This window comes from Clupea harengus, chromosome 8 (assembly GCF_900700415.2).
Source record: "Clupea harengus chromosome 8, Ch_v2.0.2, whole genome shotgun sequence".
NCBI classification, from domain to species: domain Eukaryota; kingdom Metazoa; phylum Chordata; class Actinopteri; order Clupeiformes; family Clupeidae; genus Clupea; species Clupea harengus.
In genome coordinates this window covers 8,998,043-9,022,346 of record NC_045159.1, presented here as the reverse complement: position 1 = coordinate 9,022,346, position 24,304 = coordinate 8,998,043, and the positions used below count along the sequence as shown (strand labels likewise).

The window sequence follows — 24,304 nt, the reverse complement described above, 5'->3', positions numbered from 1 at the left end:
CCCAAGTGGTTCTGAGCAGCACAGGTCCAGTAGCCCTTAAAAAGTGAAACTATGTTACAAAACATGCTGCCTCCTCCTGCCGTCTCCCTTTCTCTTGGTCTCTCTCTCTCTTCTCCTCCGTCTCCCTTTCTCTTGGTCTCTCTCTCTCTCCTCCTCCATCTCCCTTCCTCTTGGTCTCTCTCTGTCCTCCTCCGTCTCCCTTTCCCTTGGTCTCTCTCTCGCTCTTCACCTCAGTCTCCTCCATCTCTGCACACAAACTGATTTTGTTTTTACTTTGATCTTTTTTGCTTCATTTTCTTCAGTCCATGTCCACTGGAGAGATCTGAGGAGGAGTTGAACAGGCTTTTTGGTGGCGTAATGGGTAGTTGAAGAAGAGGAGTATGCAGCATTACTCTTCCAGGACCTTTAGTTTTGTTGTCCGCTGTTGTTGATGTTGTTGTTGTTGTTGTTGTGGTTGTGGTTGTTATGGTTGTTGTTGATGGTGTTGCTGTTGTCGTCATCCCTTGCTTTTGTTGTTGTTTTAATCCAGATTTGGGTTTTAGAAGCTTACCAAAGCGTAGACCATACTAACCAAGGAAAAGAAGAAATTAATGTATATCTCCATGTAACACATTAATGCAACCACCACTGCTATTTGTCAGTGTATTACAGAGCACATTGGAAAAGAACTTCAAAGCAGAGCAGGTTTTGTTTTTGTATGAGGAACTCAAGATGAGGAACTCACCTGTAAAGATAATAGAAGAAGGAGAGCAGGTAGAAGCCTAGCTTGCACCAGGACTCTTTTTGGCAGTAGTTTAGGATGTCTGCGTTCATGACGCTCACTGGATCATACATCACCTCGGAGCCGTCAGCAGGCCGGTGGAAAAACCTTTGAGTGTGTAAAAAAATGTGTAAATGAGAGAGAGAGAGAGAGAAAGAGAGAGAGAGAGAGAGAGAGAGAGAGAGAAACAGAAAGACGTATAATAGGGAGGCAGAAAGCAATTGGTGCAAGTTCCTATAGCATATGTAACCATGATGCATAAACCCAAAATGGCACGTACCCAGCAAAGGATGGCATCTTCAATTATTGATTGTTGTAACATTTGCCAGAGTATGCCGCTGAAAGCACCCATTCTTACAAAGCCATGTATGTATGATCTTAGATCATTAATCACTTCCCCAAACTACATAAAACACGTTCAACTGTGATTGTAATTAAATTATTGTATAAAATAAAACATGACGGCTGGCAGCCTACCTCCAGAGATGGTAGAAGAGCAGGGGGATGTTCAGACCCAGGGTGACCCACTCTCCAGCACACATGAACATCAAGCAGAACAGCCCATGAATGGAATATTCTGGAACCACCAACTGAGAGAATTAGATTGGCACAGAGGGAGAAGGGAGAGGAGAGAGGAGAGAGGGAGAGGAGAAAGAGATAATGACTATGTGTGCATGCCATGGACCGAGAGGGAGGACATAAATCAATCAGTCACAGTCCTCAAAATAGACACATTGAAATGTTCCCTGACTCTCCCCTCTCCCCATCCTTTGCTTACCCTTCTCAGCAGGTTGCAGATTCTCTCAATATTGAGGATTCGCTCCCTCTAGACCACAGAAAGAGAAAATTATTCATTTATTTAACTTTGCGAGGACCACTATAGTCCAGTTAGAACTAGGCTGTGTGTGTGTGTGTGTGTGTGTGTGTGTGTGTGCGTGTGTGTGTGTGCGTGTGTGTGAGTGTGTGTGTGTGTGTGTGTGTGTGCGTGCGTGCGCGCAGTATGTATGTGTGTGTGTGTGTGTGTGTGTGTGTGTGTGTGTGTGTGTGTGTGCAGTATGTATGTGTGTGTGTGTGTGTGTATGTGTGTGTGTGTGTGTGTGTGTGTGTGTGTGTGTGTGTGTGTGTGTGTGTGCAGTATGTATGTGTGCGTGTGTGTGTGTGTGTGTGTGTATGTGTGCATTATGTATGTGCACACATGCATGAGCCTGTGTGTTGGCATGCATTCATCTGAATTACATTCCTCATATCTCAAGTAAGTAGCTGAAGCGTTTGTGGTATCTGTAAATGGCCTTACTGCTCTGGTTGGATTGCCCTGGTCGATGGGATTCTTGAAATCTGTACGGAGCTCGTCAAAGGCAATGATCTATGAGAGGAAGAGAAAGCGGTGCGTGTCGGGAATTAGCTTTCCATGATAGCCATTTGAAGCTGGAATCAGTGATATGGTCCAAAGTTATCGGTTTTGAAACCTGACAGCCTAGCCAAGGAAATACCCCCGCCCCCCTCCATTCCAGCTTCAATGTTTCCCTGAGTCTGCCTTGTCTGAGGCACATGATTGACAGGCAGATCATTGTCCCTATTGGCTGGGCCAGGGAGGTCATGTTGTTGTTGTTTTTCCCAGTTATTATCCCATATAGCAGAGCCTGAGGTGATCACAGAGATGAGGGAACATCTATGATGTTCATAAACAAACATAACTGAGGAGAATTTTCCTGAGTTTGCTAAAAGTGTTCTGAATTAGCATTGCTAACTCTACCCTTAATGAGCATTTTTGTTGGGCTTCGAGGCAGTAGAAATTTTGATGATTACACAAATTGCTCTAACCAGCACAGAAGGGGCTGGACTGTTTTTCTCCCTCTGAAGTGCGCACAGGCTGAACAAAGGGTTTCCCTACATCCCCTTCATCTCTCTCTCTCTTTCTCTCTCTCTCTTTCTCTGACTCACTCACTTGTATATCCTTTCTTTTCACAGGAGTCACCAATCTCAAGCTAGTCTTTATTCCTCTCACCCTCTCGCACACATAGTTCTATATCACCCTCTCATTTTTACATAGCTATGTAAACAGATGCAGTTTCCATGGTGATTGGTCGAGCCCTTAAGCGAGCACCATGGTTACTATAGAAGTGACTAGTGTGTCTGATTGGCTGAGAGCTCTACAGTAATGGTGGGGGGTTCAGAGAGGGTGAGGTGGAGCGGTAGGAGAGGGGGGTGAGTGAGGGGCGGGGGGGAATGAGAGCTTGAAAGGGGGGATGGTGGCTTGGAAGTAAATTATAGTTTCGATAAGCAGTCTCAATAACACGGCAGCCGGTGTACTCACTCCTCTCCTCTCCCTCTCTCTTCTCCCTCGTTCCTCTCTCCTCCTATCTCTCCTCTCCTCTCCCTCTCTCATCTCCCTCGTTCCTCTCTCCTCCTCTCTCTCCTCTCTCTCCTCTCCTCTCCTCTCCCTCTCTCTTCTCCCTTGTTCCTCTCTCCTCCTCTCTCCTCTCCTTCTTCCCCTTGCTTTCTCACACTTCTACTCCCATTCCATGTGACTCATATTTAGATTTTCTCCCACTTCGCTCACTAGTCAATGTGCCGTCATTTCATGCCAATATTCCTCAATGGTCAAGTAACTCCCTCTACGCTGAACCTCCAGGACCAATGAAAACCCTGTCTCAACAATGGTAGAGGCACTCAGAAGGTGGGAGGATTCAAATACATAGATAAAGAGAAAGAGAGAGGGAAAGAGAGACAGAGAGAGAGAGAGAGAGAGAGAGAGAGAGAGAGAGAGAAGGGTCTCATGACTGATGTCTAGATGCAGACATGCACAGTACGGTTATGCCAGACCCTGAAGACACCTCTGTAAATATCATTCATAATTCTGTAGGAGGGTATACAGAAATGAGTAAGTGTGATATCTTCCTTTCTGTTTTCTTTTTTGTCCCTCCCCCTGTCACATTCCTCTTCTGTATGTGTCTGATTCTGGTGATATTGATTCCATTTCATAGAGTCATTGTTTTATATGTACTTATGACTTTGAAATGTTTATTTATTTATTATTATTTTTTAAAGTTATTTAAAGAAGGCCGGGGTATGTCTCGGATCTGACACAGACAGTGACTCATCTCTGGCTGGTGCTCACACATGCCGACACCATCATGGCGAAGATGACACCAACTCACACTGTTAGACTGATTCATACACAGGTGAAGTGGATGGGCAGGGCAGCTCTGACACACACATAAAACACACACTCTCACTCTCTCCCGCACACTTACATACACACATACACACTCTCACTCTCTCCCGCACACTTACGTACACACATACACACTCTGGATAACATCTGCAGTTTGGTCTGAGAGGATAGTTCACATCACAGTGACAGTGTGTGTGTGTGTGTGTGTGTGTGTGTGTGTGTGTGTGTTTGGGTGTATGAAACTTCAGGTGGGAAGTGCCACACTCACCTGCCATATGACGAAGAAGATGAGCGCAGCGCAGAGCACGAGTGTTAGCATGTAGCAGAAGGCCGCGAAGGTGAATGCCATAGCGGTGTCTGCCAGCTTGGCGGTCAGTTGGGCCGAGAGAGAGAGGGGGAATACTCCCCGACTCTCCCTCTCTACGTCTCCGCCACGGGGATCCCTCACCGAGAAGACTGGAGGCTTCCGCCTCGGAGGTTCCTCTCCGCACTTTTTTCGGTCCCCTATTCTTTTTCTTTTTTTTTTCTTTCTTTCTTTTGTTTACTATTCCTTCGTTTTTCTTTTTTTCACGACTGTCCTCCTCTGCTCCCTCTCCTGGTTGCCCAGGGGACGTGTGTGGATGTCAGGCAGGGGACTTCAGCTTCACGCGGGGAGGCTCCACCTTCTCCCTCTCTGTTTGAAGTCCACTCGTCCTCCTGAGTGCGTGCGTGCGTGCGTGCGTATGTGTTTATGTGTGTCTCGCCTTGCGTGTGTCTCGTCTGTGCCTTCACAATGTCACAGGATGCGCCAAAGCTCCGTCTCCGGTGCGTGTCCAGGAACACTGACAGACGTTCTGTTGCCTTGTGTGTCTCTTCTCGTCTGATCCCCCCCCCCCCCCACCTCTTGGCTCTCTGGACCTGACTGGAAGTCTCTTTGAATGCCTGTCCCCCCTCCCCCTACCCAAAACCTCAGCTCTCCAAAGAGTCAATGTGTACCTCTCTCTCCGTAACCCCCCTATGGAATGGTTTACTGGCACACCTCACAGGTGGCACGAAACATAAATCTTCATTATAGTGTTGGTTTTGGTGACAGATCAAACATGGCTTTTGAGCAGTCTGCAAAAGTCAAAATCACTGTCGTATGGCAAATGTTATGGCTTTTTGTAATTTTGGCGACAAGAGCGTGCTGTGTACAAAATAGCAGAATGCTGTACTGTGCCAGGACTCTTCATGTACACTATAATGTTATATGCTATAAAAACATCAAAGAGGTTCGAATCAAGTACAAGTTACATCTTTGCTGAGAAAAAAAACATGGGAAAACACCATGTTTCAATTGGATCACAGTTGTCTGTAATAATTACAGAATAGGTGTAAACAGTCCCCTCATACAAAGAGCAAAATGTAAAAAAATGAACAGTGAATAATAAATGCTAAACTTCTTTTTTGTTCCCGCGTATAGCACAAGAATTGATGCTAATGAAAAAAACAACACTTCTGACTGATGACCATGTCGTGTTCTTAGGATGCTGAGAAAGCTGATGGAGATGGAGTGTTATTGATGAGAACGAGCGACAGATAAGTGACTAGATGCTCAGCGTTCGCTTCTGTGTACCTGCTTTTGCTGAAAGAGCTGTGTGTGTGTCACTGTTTTCTCCAGTGCTCTGTCTCGTCATTCTCTCCTCTCATCCATCTGGGTCGACACCATGTCAGCTTTGGTCTGAGAAGCCTCACTTTGTCTAGCTGTGCTGCGTCCATCAGAGAATCTCTGCTCGCTTGTCAGCGCCTCAGTGCCCGCTTGAATTACATCGGAGCAAGCCAAAGAGCCAGAGGAGACTCAAAATCACTTAAGAAGATAAGCCTTGATTCCGTGGAACAGGTTTGCTCACGTAAGAGGAAAAAAGAAAAAACCTGATGTCCCTCGGAAGTCTTGAAGTTAATTGATTTCTCTTCCCTTTTTTCCTCTCCCAACCCTCCTCCCTGTCTCGGTCGCTCTCTCGCTCTTCTCTCTCTGTTTTTAAGCGCCTCTCTTCCTCTCTCGCCTTTTCAAAAAGGGATGGAGACGATTCGCTGGCAACCCCTGAAACATGCTCCCTTCTTCTCCTCTTTCTCTTCCCCCTCCACTGGTTTTTCTTTCCTCTGGCTCAGTGGTTGAGGAGGCTGTTGGTCTCGGCTAAGACAGGGTGGTAATCACTGACACATTAAACTGTTCTCTCTCTCCCCGTCTCAGTCTTTCTGTCGATCTCCTCCGTCTGTTTGCTGTATTTCCTCGCTCCCAAGAGAGATGTGAGGGGGCAGGAGGAGATCCGAATCATTTTTTTTCATCTCAGCTGGCGTCCCTTCATCTCTTTCTCTTCCTCCCTCTCTCTCTCTCTCTCTCTCTCTCTCGCTCTCTCTCTCTCCTGTCTGTCTCCTTTTTCCTTCCTTCTTATCACATTATTTCTGACCTCAAACCCAGACTGTTTCCCATCTACCCAGTAACGGTTCAGCCATTCAACCATAGAGTATTAATTCTAGGCATCCCTACAGGCATGAATAATCATCCATGTGAGCGCTTTGTTCTTTAGGCTCCATACACTATACACACTCAATACACAACAACCTCCTTGGCTCTGTGGTATATAACCTCTGGCACCCCAGGGACCCCTGCTCAATACTGCTCCCTTTTGAAATCATTCCTCCAGGTTTCTCTTCTCTTCTCTGACTTAATCACTTTCGCCATGGCTTTCTTTCTCCCTCTTTCACACACACACACACACACACACAGACACACACACACACACACACACACACACACACACACACACACACACACACACACACACACACACACACACACACATATATACACACACACACACACACACACACACACACACACATGCACACACACACATACACACACAGGAAGCGATATCAGGGAAGTACAAAAAAAGAAACGAATAGCGTTACTTTTGTGCTCATGTTCCGTCAGGGATGACTGCCCATACTAATAAACAAAACCTTGGACAAAATATGAATCATGGACGTCATGGTTATTTACAGCATTTTACTGACAGTTAAACTAATCAAATTGATGATAAATTTAAAAATATATATTTTCTCAATTACCCATTTGGTCAAATTATCAAATGATGTTGATGTGTTCCTTACTGGCATCTTTTAATGAAAGGCTGATCTATTTACCATTACAGGTGCTGGCTTTGCATTTTTCAACAAGTAAAGGTAAGAGTTAGTTCAATGATATCGCTGTAAAGGTCAAGGGATAAACCATATGCTGCTGTGCAGCGAGGGAATACAGGGAGCCAATATAGTTGATCTCAATTAGGAAACATATGAAACTCAAGAGAGCCGCCTGGTGGATAGTTGCGAAAGGCCTTCTTTGATGAAGTAACCCATTAAATCAACATGATGAACTTACATGTTACTGAGAGGATTTAGTCCCTAAATCATATGGTTTTATGTAATTTCAGGAGTGATCATCGAGCATCGACCTTCTTTTGTTCTTTCTGATTCTTTAAGTCGGTAAAGCCCTGTTTAAAAGCTCTTAAAATCACACATTTACATAAAAATCTCTCATAATGCCAAATTAAACTAGAAATAAAGTCCAATAAGAGGCTTTAGTGGAGCTCCTTTCCAGCTCCAGTACGTTTCTGCCAACAGAGAATGTACTTGGAAGGCTCACCTCACTGCAGAGGAATTCTGTACACTAGCTGGGGAAATGGGAAACTACATTATGCTGGTTATTGTGGAGTTGACTTAACAGCCGTCATGAGAATTTCAGGGCTACCCTATCATACACTCATATCGTAGAGAAATATAGTCTACTCTGTGGTTGCACCACCACTTCCTCCTCAATCAGAGGCAGATCTAGGAGTGAAGCGAGGATTTCAAAGGCAACAGAAGGACAGTAGAGGAGGTGCTGAGGTGCACCAGCAGAAACTCTTCCTGCATTCAACTTATTTTCAGTGCTGGGGCTAATTATCCCTGAGGCAGCAGGGATGGAGACACATGCAATTCCTCTCAGCTGGAAGCAGGAGTGAGGAAGTGGGTGCCAGACTGCCCAGCAGTCTCAATTCAATTCAATTTTATTTATATAGCGCCATAACAATACAATTGTCTCTAGGCGCTTTACAGAGCCCAGAGCCTGAACCCCCTTAGTGCAAGCACATTGGCAACACGGGCAAGAAAAAACTCCCTGTTAGTCAGGAAGGAACCTTAAGCAGAACCACGGCACATAAGGGGGGACCCATCTGCTTGAGGTCGGCCGGGTGGAGATAGGAAGGGGGGATGGGGGGAGGGTTGTGTGGCAGAAGGGGATGGGAAACAACAGGTGTTGTACATATCCTGCGTTTGGTAGGTGTACATAATATATATACAGACATCCGGTGGTAAATACATGATACAAACAAGACCAGTTTAGTGGGTATACACTGTGCTCAAAGGTTTACTGTTACAGGGGTAAGGGGAGTAGGAGCAGAGAAACATGTTGATGGTGGCGATGTTATATATTGTATATAGGGTATGAGGTAGAGTAAGTCTCCTGTCTCAGGGACGATTTAATCTCTGGCCCTTGGTATGGAGCAGATTTATTCTCATTTTATCAGCAAGTCTGCTCCCTGGGTATTAAACACATGACCTGAGTGTAGTTGGCACTTTGCTGTACTAGTTTATTCTCTTTATTGTATTCAAATCTGAGAAAAATGGGGCATTTGATTCATTCAAATTTGAAATATCAAAAGTCATTCGGTTCCAGCGTGGGGGATGTTGTACATTGGATATTGGAGTTGAAGGGTTGTCAAATTGATCATCCAGAGATGAGTGGCCACAAAAAGGTTGAAACAGGTTTAAGTCACAGCAAACTTAATAAGATATTGTATGTAAAGGTCCAATGGGAAAATGTGAATAATGTATGGAAATGCTTTGAAGATCACCTTGTCCCCGGGCTGAGCAAGACACGGCAGGCCTGATCACAATGTCTCTGATTGCCTAACCATCCACCCCAATCGGATGGCAGTAATGTCCCTGCATGACAGACATATTTCTTAAAAACATTTGCAAACCAAAACACTGTGCAAGTTCATCTGCAAAAACAACAGGGAAAAACGAATAAAATTGAAAGGGAACACCTGGGACACATCTCTGTCTTATTGCATTTCAGACAAATATCTGCTTCAGTAATGGCAACTGAAATTATTACTGAATACAGAATGATTGAAATCTCCTCTGAGGCAAAATATTTTAACGTTGTTAAATTGAATCTGCACTCAATTCCTCTTTCACCAATCAGACAATGCTATAGGATGGTATGAAGACCATCACAGGCTGCAAGCAGAGGAATGGCAGTACAACAGATGGTAATGAGGAGAGAGAGAACGAGTTCAACCTCTGCTATAACCGGTTTGACTGCCCTGTTCCAGCTCCTGTCTGTCTTGCTCCTGCTGCTACACTACTGCCTGTCCAGCCATCACCCCCTCACCTCTCCCCATAGCTGCTTATGCACCCCTCCCCCAGGCTGTCAGCACAGAAAATGCAGTGCCCCCCCCCCCACTTTCGCATATCAGCACATCAGATTAAGTCAGCAAGCCCCCTGCAGCTCTATAGACCATCATATGGTACTACATTACTACATTAAGCCCCCTGCAGCTCTATAGACCATCATATGGTACTACATTACTACATTAAGCCCCCTGCAGCTCTATAGACCATCATATGGTACTACATTACTACATTAAGCCCCCTGCAGCTCTATAGACCATCATATGGTACTACATTACTACATTAAGCCCCCTGCAGCTCTATAGACCATCATATGGTACTACATTACTACATTAAGCCCCCTGCAGCTCTATAGACCATCATATGGTACTACATTACTACATTAAGCACCATACAGCACCAAGGGCCATACACTTGCCTGGCTAAGGTCCTAACTCTTTGACCATCGTCAGTTTGTACATGTCTATAATGAACCGTATAGTCATACAAAGGTAAATTATGGAGTCCCCCAAGGCCCTGTATTTGGACCCTTGCTCTTCTCTTTATAAATGCTACCTTTAGGCTCTGTAATTAGGAAGCATGACATCAATTTTCATTGCTGATGATCCTCAACTATACCTGTCCACGAAGCCAGATGAAATAGCACCACTAGCTAAGCTTGACGCTTGTCTCAAAGATGTTGAAGTCTGGATGACAACAACTTGCTTATTTATTTATTTATTTATTTATGGCCCTAAACATGGTCGTAGACCCTAATCATTAGAGAGGCACACTCTCTAGCCACCAACGTATGCACTCGTTGGCCTCTCACCCAACCCAAGTGTTAAGGATCTTGGTGTAATCATCAATTGGGACCTCTCAACACACATAAAACAGATCTTAGAGACATCCTTCTTTCACCTATGTAATATTGCCAAAGCCAGGAAAGTCAAATCAAATCAAATCATACTTTATTTGTCCTTTGATTTAAGGATGCAGAATAGTTAATCCACACATTTGTCACTTCAAGACTTGACTACTCCAATGCTTTACTCTCCGGATGCAGTAATGACTTACTAAAGAGCCTCCAGCTGATACAAAATACATCTGCTTGCTAAGTGTGCTAGGACTAGTACTAGTAGTGTGCTTGCCTCTTTTCACTGGCTCCCTGTCAAAAGTACAATCAGTTTCAAAATACTCCATCTAACATTCAAAGCCCTGAATGGCCTAGCTCTGGACTTCATTTGGGATTACTAGTCCCATATTGCCCATTAAGAACTATTCAATCTCAAAATGCAGGCCTTCTCGTACTCCCAGGAGCATCAGAAATTATGTTAGGAGGCAGAGCCTCTGCTATCGAGCCCCCATCCCTTTCCTCTTTATTACTCCCCATAGTTAAGAATGGTGTGCGGAGGTCCAGAAATTGCAAAGCCTCTGATGGAAAGGGCTGCCTCTGCTGTTGCCTCTCTGTGAGTGGCCTGTCAGTCGTAGTTGGTATAGTCAGTTCCAGACCATCCTCATGGTGGTGTTGGACCAGCGTGCACCATCCCTTGGTTTGTTGCCATAGGCCTAGGCTGACCAGCGTGCACCATCCCTTAGTTATGCTCCCATAGGCCTAGGCTGACCAGCGTGCACCATCCCTTAGTTATGCTCCCATAGGCCTAGGCTGCCAAGGACCTTAGTTATGCTGCCATAGGCCTAGGCTGACCAGCGTGCACCATCCCTTAGTTACGCTCCCATAGGCCTAGGCTGACCAGCGTGCACCATCCCTTAGTTACGCTCCCATAGGCCTAAGCTACCAAGGACCTTAGTTATGTTGCCATAGGTCTTAGCTACCAAGGACCTCTCATGTGTCATGCTGTACACCTTCTCCTTCCTCGTTTCTCTGCCATCTCTCTGATGGCTACTGTAACATGTCATTTTTAAAAAGTGTACTATATTGTCTCTCTTCTCTCTCGCTATAGTTGGACCATTGCCTCTAACGCTGATGGCCGTGACCATTGTTCTTCACCATTATAATATATTTACATAAGACAATATATTTACACATATTGCATACATTACAAGACTTACATATAAGACAATCTATTAGAATACCTACCGGTAATTCCATTTTGTCATTATGTCTTATCTCCTCTCGTCTCACTTTAGACGTTCCACTGTGAGGTGTTGCTGTACCCTTCTTCCTGCTGCCCATCACGTCCAAAGTTCTACTACACATTGCCTACAATGCATCCCACACGCATTCGGATAGACAGCCTAACCACCTATTTCTCCACCTCTATGATTACAATCATCCGCTCATTCTATTAATAGGAACCCTATGAGTGCATTACGACCCCTCAGGGAGTTTTTCCTTGCCATCTTAGTGTTTGCAATAGGGGTTTCAGGCTCTGGGCTTTGTAGCACCTTGAGACAATTTCAAGTGTTATTGGTGCTATATAAATAAAATTGAATTGAATTGAATTACAGCCTCCCCTTCCACACATCATCACTACAGATCAGGTCAGAGGAGAGCTAAGAAGACTTTGGCCTGGGCGGCTGAACTGGGAGAACTCCTTCAGCACATCTTTAATCTGAGCCTGCTCAATGACTTCAGGCCGGTTGCATTAACATCACATATAATGAAGACCCTGGGGCAGCTGCTCCTCCATCTCCTCAGAAGTTTGACACACACTGGACCCCCTACACTGCAATAAGCCAAATGAAAATAGTCTGTATCATGGGGTTCTGGCATTGTTTAAATGTCTTTGACTGCTGATATAGCCATCAGGGTATATTGCGTTGGTAATATCTGACAGCATCTAATTAGAGTAATACGATTTTTTATACATGCCCCTTCTCTCTTCTCCATGGCTGACTGTTACCACTTTGGACTTTTTGTTCTGTTCCTTGATTGAAATCAATGCAGGGAGGGACGTGCTCTGAGCGAGACATAATTCCTCAGAGCACAATCAGGAGGCCCCAGGAGGGAGGAAAACCTATTTTTTACCACACAAAAAAAAATGAAATGTAGGTTTACACATTTCTCAAACTGCTGTCATCCAGAGTGCTGGCATTTTATCAGCAAGTCTGCTCCCTGGGTACTAAACACATGACCTGAGAGTAGTTGGCACTTTGCTGTACTAGTTGAGCCGCTGGAATGTTTTTTTTTTTTCCTCTGGAGTGTGTCTCTCTGTTGGTGTCTCAGTAACTCTGACAGACCTGAATGTCTCATTCCTTCTGTGTGTAACACTAAAAATGTTTCGTGTGAAAAGACAGGCAGACAGGTGAAGAATGCATGATTGGATTTGTGATTTCCGGTGTGGGTGTGAGAGTCGCGGTCTGCACACAGATGAGATGGTCACACGCCACCACGTCTGCATGGCAGTCGCCTCACTCTGACTAACGGCTCTGCTCAATTCTGCCTGAGTGACTGGAACTGATCTGTTAACTGGTCAAACTTCAGCACATAGAGGAGAATCTCTCTGGGGCACATTGCACTAGATCTAAGCATATTTCTAGGGTTAGGGTTTACATCACAGAAAGCAAGCCTACACTAAAGTGTACACAAAATAATGAGCTTCCTTGAAAAACAGTAATTCTACCAATTTCTATTCTTGTGCTGAAGCAATTCTTAGTGGTTCTTTGCAGTTGAAACTGCACTTGTTGTGTACTCACTTCTGTGTAAATTCAGAGCAGCCCCAACTTACAATAGATAGTGATAATATACTATCTTCAGACTACTACACCATTAAACCAATATAGGCTGTACAGCCTACATTTTACCAAAATAATAACATGAAGAATTGTGGTGTGCCTTCCTCTGTCCCTTGTGGTATGTTTTGATTGCGCCGGACAACTCGGATATGAAAGCTATAGGCAACAGTTCACGAAAGACATGGTGGAAAGGCAACCAGAGTCGGGTGCAGAGAAAAGGAAAAAAAACTGCCGGATGACGCTCTTACATCTACCAGCGAATGAAGAAATGCCTGGATGAAAGTGTCCAAGGGCACCGCATTGAGCACTATTTGTTAAGAAATAGCTCAAGATGGTCGGTTGAGGTCTAGTGGCAGGTTGAGCACCCAAGACCACAGGATGTCAGTAACCCTTCTATAGCGGAAGGAGGATCCGGCACACTTACACAGAATAATGGGCATCCTGCAACTGGCGAACAGCAAGGACAAACCAAGCAGACTAAGAAGGAAACATGCAGTGGGCAGAAACCAAAGGTTAGATGGCCAGGGGCCTCGGGAGTCAGGGAATGGAATTGCATAAATGTTGATTTAAAAGGAAGTTTGGAAGGATTGAAGGGTACAGCGGAGAATAAATTGAATTGCACAAGTGAGGTAACAGAGAGGAGGTATGAGTGTACTGCAGGTAACAGAGAGGAGGTATTAGTGTACCGCAGGCAAGAGTGGACTATATGTCAAGGAGGAAGGAGCTCCTCAGACAAAGATGAAAGAAGAAAGAACAAAAAAAAAAGCTAACACTAGCCAGCTTTAAATTCATGAGTGTGTGGTTTATTCTAAGACTGATTAACACCTGCCATCTGTTGAAAGGCTAGCCTACACATTAGTCTCTCCTGCTTCAGATGTTAACTTTAACATCTCATCTGCTTAGGGCACCCAAATGGCCCTGTAGCCCTGTGTAAATGTGTGTGAGAGTTACACATATATCATTTACTTTCCCAATAACCTTTGAGGTTAGTGCTCTATGCCAGCTCTTTGAAACTGTTCTCTTTACTTTCTGTACAAGCAAAGCTCAGTACTTGAATGTGATGCAGGATTGCCTGTGGCGTTCTTGACGGCTTTTACAAGGTGTTTTCTGTTGTCTGACCTGCATCCCCATGTCTCTCCCTACTTCAGGCCTGCTGTGTGGGTGTTTGAAGAGTTTGGCAGAGGGGGAGATGCGGGGGCTGTACCGTCACCCCTCCCTCCCCCTCATGGCCTCCGGTGGGTTTGATCGCTTTCTGAAGGTACAAGGCCTACAGGAGTGCTTACTGCAGCACAAGTGCACACAAACACACACACACACACACACACACACACACACACACACACACACACACACACACACACACACACACACTCAATCTGCTAGACTTCAGAAATCTGTTAAACTTAAACATGAATAGTGCAATAGCATAAATTGTTAGAGTCTTTGATGCTGGACCTATCTGATGTGTTATACATACATACATACATACATACATACATACGTACACACTCACACACACAAGCACACACACACACACGCACTAACGCACACACACACACACGCACACACGCACACACGCACACACGCACACACACACACACACACACACACACACACACACACACACACACACACACACACACACACACACACACACAGTGTTTGCCTGGAGGGCTGCTTCACATGGCTAGAGGAGCAAAGAAGCAGACACAACACTTGATGACACATCCAGCCATTAAGTGCAATGAGGTGTGAGGAAGGCCTCCCACGCTGACATATTCCTGTAGGTTGTGACTTCTGATGATTTACATTTTATTTCGGAGCTGTGTACTAGCCCCTCTCCCCGCAGGTCGAGCTGGAGTCACGACTCTGCTGTCTGCTGTTCTCCTGTCACCTGGTGACGGGGAGGCAATGGATGCACGACACAGATGAAGAAGTGCCTGTTTGCCTTTTATTGTGTTCTTTTATTGTGGGCAAAGTACAGTTCATCCCTGAGATTTCATAATATACAGATGTCCTCTGAGAGGAGACAAAGAAAAATCCCAATTCTTTGATCACAGACATGGCTATTTATTGCTTCCATTGATTTGTCCCAGTTGCCTCATGCCTTGTGCTTCAGATTTATTCAGTGGTTTTCTATGCTTTTTGCCCCAGTGCTTTCTCACTCCAGAGCCATCAGGGGGGACTGTGGGGGGAAGTGGAAGAAGTCAAACAGGAAGGGGATGCAGAGGAGGATGAGATGGGGTACGCCATGGAGACAGAGACAGAGGAACCAGAAGAAGAGACACTGGAGTGGAGAGTGGAACAGACAGAGGAAGCTGAAGAGGGAAACAGTGCCAATACACTATGAAGAGGGGAAAGATACACAAGATACACTAATAATCTAACGATGGAATCATTCTCAAAACACTTTAATATGTTCATATTGTTGTCCTGTTTTGTAGGCTGTTGCCATTTATCCAGGTATGAATTCACATATGTGTTTGGCTCCCTCTAGAGGAGCCCAGTGGACTACAATGTAACAGAGTTATGCCTCTCCAGCAGAATAAAGAGGCATAGCTTCACTAAAATGGCGTGCCGTGCAGTGCCTAGATTTTACAACATTTAAGGTTTGTATGTATTCTGCTTCTTTGGGTTTTGAGGCTTTGAGTGGCCATTTGTGACTGGCCAGGCAATATGATTTAGCATACTGAACCAATATGTATAACATTGTGCTTTGTTGCCCTGCTTAAATGTCACCATACATTTGTGTGGGCTTGTTACAATTACAGGTTCACTGTGGCCTGCGTGGGTGTATCCTTGACAGCACATTAACTCATATGCAAAGAGTGTGGTGTGCAGATAGAAGTGTTCAGTTTCACTCTGTCTGATTAGACTATGCACACTGAGACACACCTACTGAGCCCTCCGCGATGTCTGATAAGATAATCAGGAAAGGGTGTAAGGGACAAAGATTCAAAAAGAGAGCAAAACTATTTCCAGGCCCAGGGTCTAAAATTTAAAAAGAATGTTGTATCAAAAAAACACAGCTGAATAATTTAGTTTGCCGAATGTCAAGCTTGATCTTGCAAATACATTTAAACCAGCAGTAAGGAGTTTTGGGGGAAAACTAGCAATCTAACCTTACAAACACTGGCTCTGATAAAGAGGCTTACTAGCATGCTAACTCACATTTATTGACAATATAGTTGGCAGTCATGCTGTGAGATGACCACAGAACTGCATAGTACATTTCTTCACACTTTTTTGGTGTCTCCTGAAATGATGAATTGCGCCAGGCTGAATCTTGACCTTCCCTTATGAAGGAAATGTGTAAAACGCATCAACCAGTTCTCTAAAATAACTCAGGGGTGCATCTCGTGAACCTTCAACTGGCATGCATAGAGCAAAGCACAGTGTTAACATTTCTGACAATGGAAGAGCAACAAGGAAATGAACAGGGTCAATGGCCAGGAGGAAGAAGATGAGTAAGGCTGCATGGTGGAAGGGTAAGGAGGCAAAACAGAGAAAGAGGTAGAAGAGGCCACACAGCGCTGCGTGTTTTCTGGCTAAAGGGGGTTTCCTATGTTAACATATCTTATTTTGTATTTTTTCCTTTTTTCCTACAGTCCTGTAAAACTGTTTTGTCTTTCTTTTCTGTATCGCTATGACATGGTCTGTCAACAAATTACAGACCAAATAGTAAAAACATAAATCAATCTACCACATGCAGCAATGTGTAACTTTTTACTGTTGAAATTGGTACATGCCACACAGAAACAGTGCAGCCTTGTGCATTTTTAATAGTTGTTTTCAAAACCTTAGCCATAGATCATATCAGAAAATTGTTAAAGAGTACACTGTTAAATTGACAATATGGCTAAGCATTTGGACTATCTTGTTAATATCTTCTTCTAGTATCTATCTTGTAAATAATGACTTGTGCAAGGACTTGTCCTTTTGATGGCTGACATGTTCATTTGAGATATGAACGAAGCGTTTTGACAGGCTTCTTACAGGCTCTTGCAGGTCATTTTGTGCTGCTGGTGTGGGCCATTGTGTGGTGCTGTTTGTACAAATGGTTTTGAGAAATGCACTTACTGTTTTGAAAATGTTATGGATGATTTGAGAATTTCAGTACCAAAGAGACTGAAAACAACTGTAGTGAAAGAGATGAGAGGGACACTTCCAGGGTTACATTGGAAAACTGTAACTAGTTGCTTATAAAACATGCTTCAAAAATAGGCACATTTTGGCATACTGTGTCTTCAATGTAGACTACCACTGTATAATTAAATACAATGTAAAAGTTTTGCATTTGTTGCAGGATGAGCATTTATTAGTGGCAAATTTGAACAGTTTACTGTCAAAAGACAAAAGTGTGTACTTTTGAAGACTTTTTTGAAGAACTCCAAAGAGATAGAATCTCAATAAGTGCCTCATTTGAGGTTTTGAAATTGAGAAAACTTTGTGAATACCATCTGCCTCTGCATCCTTCTGAGTCAGCACAGAAGTTCCTAAACATATTCCTCTCTTCTATCCTGAACATATCCTTTTGTGATAGTCTTTGTAGTTTCTGATATCATTCTCACTTGTGATATGATAAAGTGCTGTGTCATCTCTCATTAAGGAGAGTAGAACAGTACATTCAACAGTAGCCAACAGTACATTGTAAATGTCTTCAAGTCACAGTGAAGTGCATGATTAAATGATCAAATATTTTCATATAATCAAGAAAGGCTTCTATATAATCCACTTCAAAGGAAATCATTTTGATCTGTGCAATTTGCAGTTTGCACTTAGGCCAAAATGTACAGTCTACAATTCAGTAGAGTAATACGGTCAAAGTTTAGTTATATGCTTTCATAATTACAGAATCACGTCTCCTTAATACTGATAGGAACCCCTCAGCCTTTAACCTTGAGTAGCAATGATTAACACACTCTTCAGAAGGTATTTTTATTATGCTATTATAAACTGTCTTCTTTTCCTCCTTTGTAGGGTGTATAGAGTTCAGAGTCTCACCATTGCCCTGTAAGGTTTCATTTTTGCTTATTCCTGCAATTAAAAGATAGTAGCTGATTGTATGATAGAGACACCGAGAGTGTGTGTTTGCATGTCTTTCTGAGATTGTTTGTCTATACGTTCGAACCGCTTTACTGAAGCAAAAAAGCAAAAAATTACCCAAAGGTATGCTGGTAAAATATGTCACCTCTCTATCACAAACAAACAGTTTACTATATGAATGAATGAATGAATGAATACTCCATGAAAGAATGCTGCAAATGCAACGTGAAAAATGGCCCTATGTCTTATCTACAGGTGAGACCCACCTACCTTTCCTTCCTTTCCTGAAAGGAAATATAAAGTCAGCCCTGACAGCTCCGCACACACAGGCTTGGTATAGCTAACGCAAGTTTGGCTGTATGTTTAACATATTTTGCACTGCTATGTCTGTTTTCATTGTTTACACTTGGCTTTTTTACCTGTTTTCAAGGGTTTTAAAAGGTGACAATACATTTCACACATTGGGATGTTGCCATCGATTGATCTAAATTTACCTGTATGTAACCTATCAGGTTTGTTGTGTACATATGAACTTTTATTGTATATTGAATGAAGAATGTTCTTCACCATCCAATAAAACCAATAAAAGCATTCTTTAACTAATAAAATGGTGAAAAAGGAAACTAGAGACAGTGTGTTTCTTGTTGCGTTAACTGTTGAATGTTCATGTTACAGATAATAGCCTCTTTACGTATCACTGTATGCAGTAGGTGTAAAAGTTTAGTCCTTTTCAATATTCTTCCATTAAAAAGAAAGACTTGTATAGGCCTTGAGGTCAAATGAACCTCTGTACTATTCCCTCTTTTATCTACATGTTGTAAAACATAGTTTTATCCACAGTCAGCCGTTTCTTCAAACCATAAACTGTGTGTGCCAAAAAAAATCTACCCGCACACATCCAGCTCCTGAACATTAAACTGGTTTGCTGAATTGTTCTTTAACCAAACCAGCTGTTGATACACATGACTTTTTTTTTGTGTCAATTCACAGACAGACTTTTTATCATCATGTACTTCCTCGAAGCAGTAAAAGCACAAGTCACGTACATTTTTAGGTGATTACTGAAACACAGGTCAGGCCATGGGAAGGTCGTACCTACACCACACCAACAACTGCAACATCTTTTTCACCCAACACGGAACATCCCTGCAGTCCTCAGTAGCTCAGCCCCCGGTGGTCCCATCCTCGGGGTCACACTGCATCACGATGCAGCTGAACAGGTGGTGCATGGCTGAGGCCACATGCATACATCAAACAAGTGTTTCATGGACACAGCCCAGGCTGCTTCTGGTGCATTTGAATGTGAGATGTACACATATTAACATATGTAAATCTGAACGGTGTGAGCTTAAGAGAGGGAGACCAAATGTATGTTTTCTTTCTTTCTTTCATGTTCTCTCTGGTAGTAAATGGTGATCTCATGTCTTGAGTTGGATTTCTGTGTAGGTCTGTGTTAATACAGGATGTTGTACTGAGGGGCAGGGCTTTGGGCCTGTTAAATATTGACGTGACGTGTAATAATTAACCAAGCTCTAACTCCCGATCTCTCTTAAATGGAGTTCTCTGGCTCTGACATTGCAGTGCTGCCAGCCGCGCCTTACCCTGCACCTTAACTTTCAGCGTAACTCTCTTCTCTTCTCTTCTCTTCTCTTCTCTCCTCTTCTCTTCTCTTTTCTTCTCTTTTCTTTTCTTTTCTTTTCTTTTCTTCTCTTCTCTTTTCTTCTCTTCTCTTTTCTTCTCTTTTCTTCTCTTCTCTTTCCCTCACTCTCTCTCGTTCTCTCTCGCTCTCTCTTTCATTCTCAGCCTTTGTCCAGTTATGCCACCCCAACCCAACCCAACACCACAGCTCCAGAGTGGTCGGCGTCTGCTGGAAGGTGAGTAAAGCTCTTAAATTATTTGTGGAGGTGCTGTAGATACGAGGGGGACAAAAAGTAGCTATCCTATAGAGAATACACAGAGCAGACAAACATAATGGAAATAGTTCTCTTTTGAAGAACCTGCATGTGTTGTGAAAAAGGAAGGCGTTGGTATGAGTCAGGGAAGAAGGAGAGGCGCACCAAACAGAGAAGTCAGGAAATAAAAGTGTAGGCCATTGTTTGAGAGAGTGCTAACGATTGACCAGCAAAGCCCACCATTATACCTAATCTTTATGGCTCCTTGTATTATTAATAGCTTATAAATCACCAGTTAGCTGATTTTCAAATAAACTTGTGTGGACCAAGTCAGTGCTAGAAATGAATCAAGCTTTTAAAATATTCTACAAACATGGGTGTAACTATGTTGAAAATATACATTTTGGTACAGGTGTTGTATAATTACTATTGTCTGTGCACTATTGTCTCGATTGCTGCAGAGTATTTATCAAGAACAATAGTTATCTGCCCCTTTCTAAAAAAATAGAAGATCAATCAGATGACCAAGGCCAGAAGCTTTGTGCGAGGCAGGGAGAGAATGGTACGAGCCAGAACCAAAAGCATAAATGCCTCACCTTCTTTAATTGCTTTAAAGTATTGCTTCTCCAAAGATAGTTGAAGGGGCTAGAGGGCTTTAATCCTTGAACTCAAAGTCTAAGAGATAACAGAGATGAATAAGGAAATCTTTGCCAGACTGAAGATAGAGAAATTGTGACTGATAATGTAAGCAGTAAAGTCATGATACCAGATTCAGTAATCAGGACGTACTATAATGTTATTAGAGAAGAGGGACTAAATAGGTAGTGATGAGTACTGAAAGGAAAAAGCATCCCATATGAAATAAGAAAAAAGATAGTAGAAAATCAGAGAAACTAAGTGAGTTTTTCATTTTGAAACTGCAGAAAAAGAAACGACCAAACGCCATCATGACTGACACACCCTTTTTCTATCAATCTGCGCTTTCACATTCTGTGTTGTATCCCTCTGTTGACGTCCATCATAAAAGTCCTGTTATCAAGATAGGCCTTGGCACTTTGACCATTCTATTGGAGGCTTGCGCAGCACGATGTCTTCAATGGCCTGTCATAAAGATGAGAGAGGGAAAAAAGGGGGCAAAGTCGATTGCTATCACAGGTTCTCTCACGTGTTCACCGTACTCCATGACTGTTCCTAAGTCCAAATCCTGACTTATCCTTTTTTCTTCTCTTTCACTCTTTTGTTGCAGATAGCCGGCTTGGCTTCAGACATTTCCAGCAAAAGGAGACATCCAGTTTATAGCCCACTGTAAACCAGTGTGTATGTGAGTAAGCAGATGAACACTGCAATCACAGCACTGACCCTGCATTTGAGTAGAGGTATGAGTGCCGGTGCACTTCCCCTCCTGCCCTACTGGTATGCTGTGTCACTATGCCGGCTGGGAGAAAAACCTGGTACTTGCTGGTTGTAACAGCAACTCCATGTGGAAGCTGCCATTGTTCCAGTGGAGATGCTGTTACCTGTGGCGAGTTCACCTATTGGCTACTCAGATGGCCCAATGAGGAATCACCTTGAACTGTTACATGAAAACCATTTTTCCATTCAGTAGAGCACTTAATGTTTGCATCAGAAATACTGTCAGATTAGTTTGCATAACAATTCAAATGACATTTTTCAGAGCAACGGCAGAGTTATAACAAAGAGAATGGGCCACAGGGTGATGACCTATGAATTGACAGCCAGTGTTTGCTGACTGCCTGTCAGTTCTGTAGGCCACTGTCCTGTTTGCCTTGCTGAACACATACACACACGCGCGCAGATTTGAGGAAAGTGAAGTGATCAAGACGGCTGATAGATAGTTTGTAGTTTGACCAAGTTCAAGTATATAACATGTCAAGGAGTTAATCATTTTATTATGTTTTTTAATGTAATAATGATATTTAGTGTTTATGGAGCAATTGTCTGAATTACCTCTCTTTTTATGTCTTAAATAAACAGACATGCAATAACAAATGCATTGAAAAACCTTTGTGTCTGTGTGTATTTATAAAAGCAAAAAGTTAAATAATATTTTGTCATTTACATATTTTCCATTACGGCTTAAAAGTATGGTTGAAGAAGTCCAATAAATGAATCCTCTATGCCAGGGGTCTTCAACCTTTTTCAGCTCAAGGACCCCTTGGCTGAGAGAGACACTGAGCAGGGACCCCCACCCCCGCCGCCACAAATTTGGGCCTGATATTCATATAATTTATTTAGAACTAAGTGTCAGTCACACACACACGCTCCCCTACACATGTTTGAACAGAATTACAAATCATCTGTGACACACAACTCGTTTCAATTTATTCTGTTTATTAATGACATTTTTTCTCCCTTACAGTTAGCCGTCACTCTGTATTCAATTAGGGAGGGACAAAGAATTGAGTAGCTTGAGAAGCTTAAGTATGGATGAAATATCTCATACCTAGTGAGAGATCTGACGTTTGAGAATTCATCATTCATGTCTTTGGCAACAACATTCTCCCTATGAACCATGCAGTGCGTCATACATGGCTCTTGCACCGTCTGTGCACATCGCGCAACACATTTTGGCCAGGGTATATCATGTTCACGGAAAAAATTGTCGATCACTTTGAAAATCTCTAAACTTTTTTTTTACCTCCAGGCAGCTGCTTACAGAATCGAAATTCCTCTTGCATCTCATTTTGGTCGACAAATCACAAAAAAGCTAAAAGCTGAGCGTCGTTTGACACATCGGTGGATTCATCTAATTTTAGTGCAAAATAATCTGCCTTCGGGAGTTTTGCGACTAGTAGTGCCCTCACATCAGCTGCCAATTCATCAATAGGGCGGGCATTGGGATGCTTTTCAGTTTTTTTACGTACTCATCCTTCCCAAACATTGTTTTGCACATATCACTAGCTGTTGGCAATATTATACTTTCCGCAATTATGTATGGCTGTTAGGTCTGAGCGACACGTAATGCAACTTGATAAGAGGCTTTTAAAGCTAGCTCGCACACTTTGGCTGATTGTCTCATCAAGGTCTGCTGGCCCTCAAAAGATTTTAAACGGGAAATATTAAATGTTTTTTTCTTTCAAGTGAGCATGGGTTGTCTTTGAGTGTCGTTGCAGCTTTGATGGTTTCATAGTTTCGTTTGATAGCACGGAAGAGCAAACCACGCTCACTGCTAATTCTTCACCATCGGTCTCTTTATAGGTGAAGGCAAACTTCAGATAATTCTCTGAATATTTACGTGTCTTCTCCCGTTTGCACTTTTGGCTGTTCATGTTGGCATCCTCTGAAGGTAGATCATCTGAACCGCCATCAGTGGTGTCTGACGAGGAGCTTTTGTTCCGAGAAATTACAAAACGATCAATTATTTCAAATTGTATAGTTATGGCAGGTAAACGTCTTTTGGCACCAGATAGCTAAATGTAGCTAAAAGTGCATATGTTGCCATTATGATCAAATGATCGCGTGAAGACTCATGGGTAGCCTATGTATTATTTTTAAGGAATAGAAAGCAATTTTTACGTTCTGTTTATGTTTATGTAGTCTTTTGGACGTTGTACATTTTTTGAAGAGGGAAAAATGCTTCAGATGAAATCATTTGGCGGACCCCCTGCAGTACCTCCGCGGACCCCCGGTTGAAGACCTCTGCTCTATGCCAAAAGGTTCAAAGTGTATTTACCACATTCTGCCACAGAGTGGGGCTGTTGTCAGGTAAACAGAGAAGTTGTATTTATGTCAAAGGCAGAGTCAGCATTTTCCCTGAAAGATAGCTGTGTTGGCACTCAATAACACAGACAAACACCCCTCATCTGCTGTATCATTTTCCTGAATATTATTTTTAAAGTGTTCTAAATAATAATGACCACCAATTAATGAAAGGGTCGTGAATACAAGGGTAAATATCATGGAGTTTCGCTCTCTCCACCCACCTGAAAAGTCCCTCCACTCTCACCCTCCCACCACCATCTTGATCATGTGATATCCAGGAAATCCATGTTAAGATGTAGGAGATTCCTCTGAACTTTCACTTTCCCTTGGTTTATTTTCTGAGACAGCTTTGACCTTCAGAAGGTTGAGCCTAATTATTCAGATGAGAGCCAGTAAGATTCCTGCATTAAAATGTGTGTGTGTGTGACTGTGTGTGTGTGTGTGTGTGTGTGTGTGTGTGTGTGTGTGTGTGTGTGTGTGTGTGTGTGTGTGTGTGTGAGAGAGAGAGATATAGAGAGAGAGGTCTGCTAAAGAATTTCCAAGAAGAGATCA

General features: G+C 43.1%; 1 protein-coding gene and 1 long non-coding RNA gene across 2 annotated transcripts; one reads left to right on the top strand and one right to left on the bottom strand.

The window, feature by feature from the left end:
* Positions 1–287: 287 nt before the first annotated feature.
* Positions 288–6,473, bottom strand: cnih2 (cornichon family AMPA receptor auxiliary protein 2). Its single transcript, XM_012837762.3, has 6 exons — positions 4,204–6,473; positions 2,055–2,123; positions 1,539–1,586; positions 1,238–1,350; positions 725–868; positions 288–566 (listed from the first exon to the last, which is right to left on the bottom strand). The coding sequence occupies exons 1-6, from the start codon at positions 4,282–4,284 to the stop codon at positions 539–541; spliced, it is 483 nt and encodes a 160-aa protein (XP_012693216.1). The 5' UTR covers positions 4,285–6,473; the 3' UTR covers positions 288–538.
* Positions 6,474–18,949: 12,476 nt separating this feature from the next.
* On the top strand, positions 18,950–22,051 carry LOC116221589. The gene is made up of 2 exons (XR_004164194.2): positions 18,950–20,011; positions 21,276–22,051. It is a non-coding gene; the product is annotated as an uncharacterized LOC116221589 (long non-coding RNA).
* The last annotated feature ends 2,253 nt before the right edge of the window (positions 22,052–24,304 follow it).